Here is a 7,432-nt window from a genome sequence, read left to right as displayed (position 1 = left end):
TTGATTTAGTGAGGCTCCTACACAGAAATTACTAGCGTCACTGTGTAGCTCAAATGGTTTATCCATGTCCACTTTTACTAGTACTGGAAAGGAAGCTAATGTCCGCTTTAACGTGTCAAAAGCTGTCTGGTATTCAGCTGTCCAGGCAAAGGCAGCTTGTTTCTTAGTGAGTTCTGTGATAGGATATGCAATCTTAGCAAAATTTGAAACATGCTTACGATAAAACCCGCACATCCCTAAAAATTGTCGGATTTGTTTGACATTAGTGGGTGGTTTACAGTCTGTTACTGCTTTTACATTCTCTGGATCCGGCTCAATGCCTTTCTCTGAAACAATATGTCCTAAGAATTTTACTTGTCTCTGACCAAACTGACATTTAGATAGGTTTAATTTGATTCCCATATTTACAAACCTGTCAAATACTTTAGCCAATCTGCCCATGAGGGTATTGAAATCAGGAGCCCACACTATGACATCATCTAGATAGTTCCTGACCCAATCTTCTTCTGCTAAAGGAGCTAAGACCCTGTTTACTTCCCTCGTAAAAACGGCTGGGCTGGCTGACAAACCAAAAGGGAGGCGTTTGAACCGCCATAAATTATACCCATCACTGAAGGTGGTTATATCTCTACTGTGGGGGTCAAGAATTACCTGATAGTAAGCATCCTTCAAATCTAAGGTGGCATAATATTTATTTCCGGCAGCCTTCTCAACTAATTCATCCAATCTTGGCAAAGGTTGTATATCTATTTTCAGGTGTTTGTTGACTGCTCGGAAATCAAGGCACATACGTTTCGACCCATTAGGTTTAGTTACTAACACGATAGGTGATAGCCAGACAGCGGTTGATGGTTCAATGATGTCCCTATCTCTCATGTCTCTCATCATTTCTTTAATAGTACCCTTGGCTTTCTCGGGATACCTATACTGAGGTCCTCTTACAGGTTGTTCATTAACCAATGGGATGTTAGCTGGCAAACCCTTAATGGTGCCTATTTCATTTGGACCTAATACAAACAACGCATCATGATTCATTACCACCTGTTGCAACTGTGTCCGCATGTCCCTATCTAAGTGTGGCCATTTCTGGGTCCTAATTAACTCTTTTAATTTGTCCTGTCTAGTTTCCCCACGTGTCACTTCATCACAGTCTGGTACCATAGAATTTAGTACTTCCTGAGCTCGTCTAATTTTGTGGACTGGGGAATTTTCCATACCCCTACAAAGTAAGCATTGAGTTGGGAATTTCACATCATGCGTCAGTCTTAAGGGGATTTTGTTAGACCTCTTATCCTCTTCTCTCTGTAGGGCCAGGTGATGTGGTGAGCACAGGGGTATGTCTACAGACCGGCCTACCTCACCTAACTCTTCATAAATGTGTGAGATAGTTCCGAGATTATTCCCTTCATCATCAAAGTAACAGAATTCCTCATCATTAACTACTTCATATTCACCTAAAACCGCACCCGGACTCAAACAAACTGGCTGCTCTGAAACATTACTCATAGGAACATAAACACAGGAATCATCTTGGACTATCACACACATATCCGGGTGTTGTTTCAGCCCCTTATGCGTAAATCTAATACTTATGGTCTGACCTACCCCTACCTTCACTTTAACTGGCCTAATCTGAGAACTGTGCCCACTTATTGTAGTCTTCCTATCAATGTGTAAGCTAGTTAGCTCCTTGGGGGAAGATACGATCGAAGCCTTCGTGAACTGTTTGACTTTGACAACCGTTCGCAACTTTCCTCCATGACTTGGTGTCCAATAAACTTGTTTATGACCCCCCCAACTGAACTGATTTTTTTCGTGATGCCACCAAACTCCAAATCTGCCTAAAATGTCTGCTCCCAATAATACATCAGTATCCAACATGTTATCTTCCACTATTACGGTTTGGTGACGGATTCTTTTCCTACGGGACAACTGTACACTGATGACAACAGTGCCTAGGGTCTTAAACTCTTCCCCGTTAATAGCTACATATCTTTGGGTACAAGGCCTAATGGGCCCCACCTTCAAGGCACTAACCAAGCTATCTTTAATGATAGTAGCTTCACTACCCGTATCAACCAATGCTAGACAAGTATGTCCACATATAGGTAACTTAATACATGGAGAACTGCGTGGGAACGGCTGTCGTGGTCATTGGCCCGAATGGGGATTCCTAGCTTGGCGTCCTGGACAAGTGGCGAAATAACTCTTACAGTTCATCCTCAGGCACGCGTAACATGAACCTGGTCTGGGTCTGGAGGGGCAATTATGCGGACTATGGGTATCCTTCCTACAATATCCGCACCATTCATTTCCTGTCCAACCTTGAGTGTTATTTTCCTTCCCCCTCGTGTTCCGACCCGGTCTTCCGTCCGTCTCGTTCCTACGATAGTCCCCCTGGGCTCTATAAGCCTCTGGTACTGGTCCCTGGCGGGTCTGTCTAACATGTTGTTGTCCCCTGCCCTGTGATCTCAAATACCAGTCCCTACACTTTGTCAACTCATTCAAAAAAGGCTCTAAGGATATGCCTAACTGGTTGTATCTTCTTAACTCTCTCTGCATTTGCCCTGGCAATCCCGTATACAATACATCTTTCATCAGCTGATCCTTCCCTTGTATCACTTCAAACTTGCTCTCTATGGCTGCCAGCTTATACTTCATTCGTTCCACACATATTCCCGGCTCGTCCTCTACATGATATTCTTCTCTCATAAAACTTTCCCATGCCTTACTCAGAGTATTCTGGCCTGTGTCGAACTTTGTCAAAGCTTGCTTAAGGGTGTTCCAATCCCACATCTTCTTGCTATCCAATTCCTGTAGAACCCTCTGTTCTACGGAATACTCCATTCGGCTTAGAGCCGCTTCTACCCTATGGCCATCCTGCTTCAGTAACCACTCTACCTGTCTACAAAAAGTTCTAATATGGCTCTCAGAATCCGGCCCTGTTAGTGTTTCCAATGATAACGTTCTAACATAACTAAGGTTGAACACGGCTGTTTCCCTATCATCCCTCTTGGCCATGTCCGTTAGTTTGGGCAGAACCCCTGGATCAACTCTAAGGCTACCTGGGTGTGTGGTATCGTTCCCTGATTGTGGTACAGAGTGGGCACTTTCTGCCGGTGGGTCAGTTGGGTTTGTGTCCCTACCTACACCATACTCTAGATCAGTGTCTTGGTTCTTTGCATGCTGGAGTTCTTGTTTTAGTTCCTGGAGTTCTTGTTTTAGTTCCTTAACCTGTGTCTGTGATTCTTCTAACGCCGAGTATTGTCTCGCGTTGATCAGCAAAGCCTCTTCCAATCTCTCTGCCAATGTGTCCCCAACTATGGTACTTCCCTGTTCTACTGACTCAGCCATTTTGACCTAAAGTGCTACCTCTCGGCCCAAGACAAATACGAACCGCTTAACACAACTACTCTCCTGTACTACTACAACCTTAATTGATCAATGGTATAATACAACACTATGCAACCTCTTAACATGGCACCAAAAATTATAACTCACATCAACTGGAGACCGAAAGTCCTATGGTATTCCATAGGTGAACCACTTGAGACACTTCTCAGACACAGTGTGGACTCCCTTACCTCAACGTCACCAAAGTTAATCCACAACTTCTGCAAGTATTAATACATATTAACACTGGATAAAACACAAACACAAAACACACAATGACACACATGACTTCAGTACTGTATAAATTTTCAAAAATTCTTCTTACATTTCTGTACTCAAATCAATGTTATTCACCTGCAAGTATCACTCAAAAATCAGATTATCCATCATTAAAATACTTGTCTATACTTGCAACTTTAAATCACAACTTCAATTCCCTCGGATTTGATCAATGATTAAAAACCATCCCACCGCTATAGCCACCAATTTATACTGCCAGATCTGGGGTCACTAAATCTAAGGGGATAACTTAACTCTAATCTTAATTTCTAAGGGTCGCTGCCACCAGACCCCCTCTGGACAGCATGTAGCTCGTTAGGTAGCGGGCAGAGTGAACTAGGCATTGGGTTAGGTTTTCCATTGATCAGATCGATAAGGGTAAAGAAGGGTGAAACCATAACATGTCTTCATTGATTTATTTCTTATAAAACACACTGGTAAAAAAAACATACATGAACTGGCCTTCCTCAGAAGAACAACGGAATTTTGGTTACCCAACTGGGCCCCAGACTCCTACATTACTGGCGGGTCATCCACCCACTTATTGCACAACAATCGGTGAACGCCGTATCTCGGTCGTTCCTTCTTACAATATCCCTTAACACATCAGACTGTTCCACTGGTGTGGCTTGTAGCACCGTCGGTTATCATACATAGTAGCACCATCGCAACACACCTGTTACACTCCATACCTGCAAGTATGTGACTCCTTGTGACTTTTAGGTCTACACAACGGGCCCCTCGTTCGCACACCGCCCTCGGTGGGTAAGGACGAGGGCTTGACCTAGAGACATACCAGCACTATTTCTACGCCTGGTATTATAGGTCGCTCCAAGTGACGACCGCAGTTTCTCACGGTCTCCTTAGTTGTGACTATTCATGTGGAGTGGTGCGCTGGGAATCCACCGGTTCATAGTGGACTGGTATAGTGGGGAGTAATTCCCCACCTGGTGTGGCGCTCCAGGAGACAATGGCGGCCGGGCGGCAAGATACCCCAACCACGTGGCACCTGTGTTGACGGCAGAACGGGAAAGACTAAGCAATAATGCCTGACGGGCGGTTATCCCATCCCTTAACACATCCCTATCACACTTATATATCCGGCAAAGCTTTAAACTGTAGTAACTGTTATTTATCAACCTTAATTGTAGGGCGGGATATAGCCCGCTAGGACACTGACCTGTGTTGACGGCAGAACGGGAAAGACTAAGGCCGGCTTCCCGCCGCTTCTCGTCACATAGGCCTACAGTTTCCAATCCTCAATTTACATTTTTGTTTCTTATGGTTCTCCCCTGAACACTTTACGGTATATTGTCACTCATTTCTTATAAACACATATTTTAATCCTAACTTATACACTAAGGTCAGGTCTTGGTTTGCTAGTGCTTGGTTAAATGCCTGGGATTTTAATATCAACGGGCATCTGAGGCGGGTACATGACGCGCCTTGAAACAAAAGCCGAATGATCATGGCGGGGGTGTATCAACTTCACTTAAAAACTGTAATGAGGGATCCTCCTCTCACACAGTGCTCTATTTGAACACAGACCTCAGATTCTCTGATCACTGTACCTGTCGTGGGTATATGTCACGTGAGGCTACGAGGTGTATTAAATTCATACCGACGCATACACGATATTTCCTTTCCAGTATAGTTTCTAGATCACTGTCAACACCTCACATAGTTCTGATACATTTATCCCTTTTTCCCGATCATTGTTCTCATGTATTTTCATATGATATCTGTTGGAGTTAGGTTCGCTACACGCTCACAGACGTAAATAGTAGGACCTTCAAACCCTGCTCCACACTTAGTCTTACAGTACCCTAGTCCGGCTCAACTGGACTTTAACATTCATCTTATGCCTACCCTGAGTGATCCTTAATGCTATGAATACATACACTTGATATGATATAACTATACCTGGGTACAATACCACACATGGTCTAGGAACCTTGAGTAGGGGAGTTGTCCTTTCTCAATGTTTCCCGTTTTCTGGGGTTCTACAAGCGTTGTGCATTTCAATGTTATGTAGCGTAATATGAATTAGATGGGATTTTTAGGGATGACAATGATGTGCGCAGTACAACCCAAACAGTTTCCCCTAGCTGTACTGTCTGATTGACTCTATCTCGGTTTGCTACGTTCCGGAATTCTCTAGACATTCGTTCAGAAGTTTCTTTAATTACACTGTGAGCTTCTCTCATCCCTTCAGTACTCTCGTTTTCTATTAGTGGTTACTCGATGCCCACTTGTCTCTGCGCATGCCGGGAGAAGAATGCGAAGTGTGGCTGCATTCCAGTCGTTGTGTGAACGGAAGAGTTCAACGCATATTGGGTCGGACCCAAGAATTGTGGCCAGCGACGCGGGTTATTTTCGCACATGATTGACAAAATGTTCTTAAAAGTTCGGTGCATTCTCTCAGTGATACTGTTACCTCAGGGGTGGTAAGGCAAGGTAAAAAATATATCTTAATGTTAGTTAATTGACAGAGCTCCCTGAACTGTGCGGCAGTAAATTCTCCTCCATTATCCGCAATCACTACTTTAGGACTACCGAAGACATTAACAAATTTCTCAAATTCACGGATAACTTCTTGAGTGGTCTTAGTGTGCAGTGGATAGAAGTTAACAAACCTTGAATAATGATCTATAATTGTTAACACATATCGGTAATCACTGATCCCTGAATGTTTGTCAGTCAAATCTACCGAAACTCGTTCTAGTAGTTTGGTTACTACTGGTAATTCTTGCCAAAGTTGCGTAAGTCCCTTAGTTCCTTTGAACCTTTGACACATCTCTCATGATGCTACATAATCAATACAATCTTTACGGTAGTTAGGCCAATAAAACAAATTTGCTACTTGGGTGATGGTCTTCCAACGTCCTAAATGACCTGACTTGGCATTGTCATGCGCCAACTCTAATGCGGCTTTACGTAAATGTTGAGGGATTACTAGACAATACTGCAATGCTTTATCAAGTTGTTCTTTTACTAGATACAATACTCCATTTATTACTTCAAAACTATCAACGGTGGCCTTTGGGTACTTATGTTGCGGAAGCTTACCTCCTTCTAGATACTGTTTTAACTCTTGCCATCTCGGTTCTTTTTGTTGATCCTTACCAAATTCTGCCTGTGTGAAACCTTCTAGTGTGGGAAATTGAGCAGCTACATGGTCTTGCACGACTTTTCTCAAGGTTCTGACGGGTCGACTTAATGCATCAGCTACTACATTAGCTCTACCAGGTTTGTATTCAATGTCGAAGACGCAATCTCTCATTTCAAAGATCCACCGGTTCATTCGCTGATTTTTGGTTTTCTTTCTAAAGACGGATGTTAGAGGTTGGTGGTCTGTCATAATAGTAAACTGCGTACCCCAAAGAAAATGATGGAAGAACCTGCACGCTTACACAATGCCTAAGGCTTCTTTATCGGTCGTGGAATAACGGGTTTCTGCCGGCTTTAACTTTCTAGAAAAATAACCCACTGGTCTCAAAGAGCCATCTTCTTGTACCTGGTTAAGGGAAGCGCCTACACAGAAATTGCTGGCATCACTATGCAGTTCAAACGGTTTATAAATATCTGCCTTGACAAGAACTGGGTATGAAGCTTATGCTTGCTCTAACTTCTCAAATGCTTCTTGACACTCATTGGACCATACAAAATCAACAGTCTGTTTCGTTAACTCAGTGAGGGGGTAAGCTACTTTGGCAAACTTGGGAACATGTTTAAGGTAAAATCCACACATACCCAAAAA

At 43.3% G+C, this 7,432-nt stretch overlaps 1 protein-coding gene across 1 annotated transcript; it reads right to left on the bottom strand.

The window, feature by feature from the left end:
* Positions 1-1,994: 1,994 nt before the first annotated feature.
* On the bottom strand, positions 1,995-3,611 carry LOC121876897 (the record flags this gene model as incomplete). Its single annotated transcript, XM_042382468.1, is given in 1 exon segment — positions 1,995-3,611. A coding segment is annotated over 1 exon segment (1,203 nt). The 3' UTR covers positions 1,995-2,151.
* Positions 3,612-7,432: the final 3,821 nt, after the last annotated feature.

The sequence above is a fragment of the Homarus americanus genome, unplaced genomic scaffold, assembly GCF_018991925.1.
Source record: "Homarus americanus isolate GMGI-L3 unplaced genomic scaffold, GMGI_Hamer_2.0 scaffold11108, whole genome shotgun sequence".
NCBI classification, from domain to species: domain Eukaryota; kingdom Metazoa; phylum Arthropoda; class Malacostraca; order Decapoda; family Nephropidae; genus Homarus; species Homarus americanus.
Note: the sequence above shows the minus strand (reverse complement) of the source record. Positions and strands in the feature narration are given on the sequence as shown.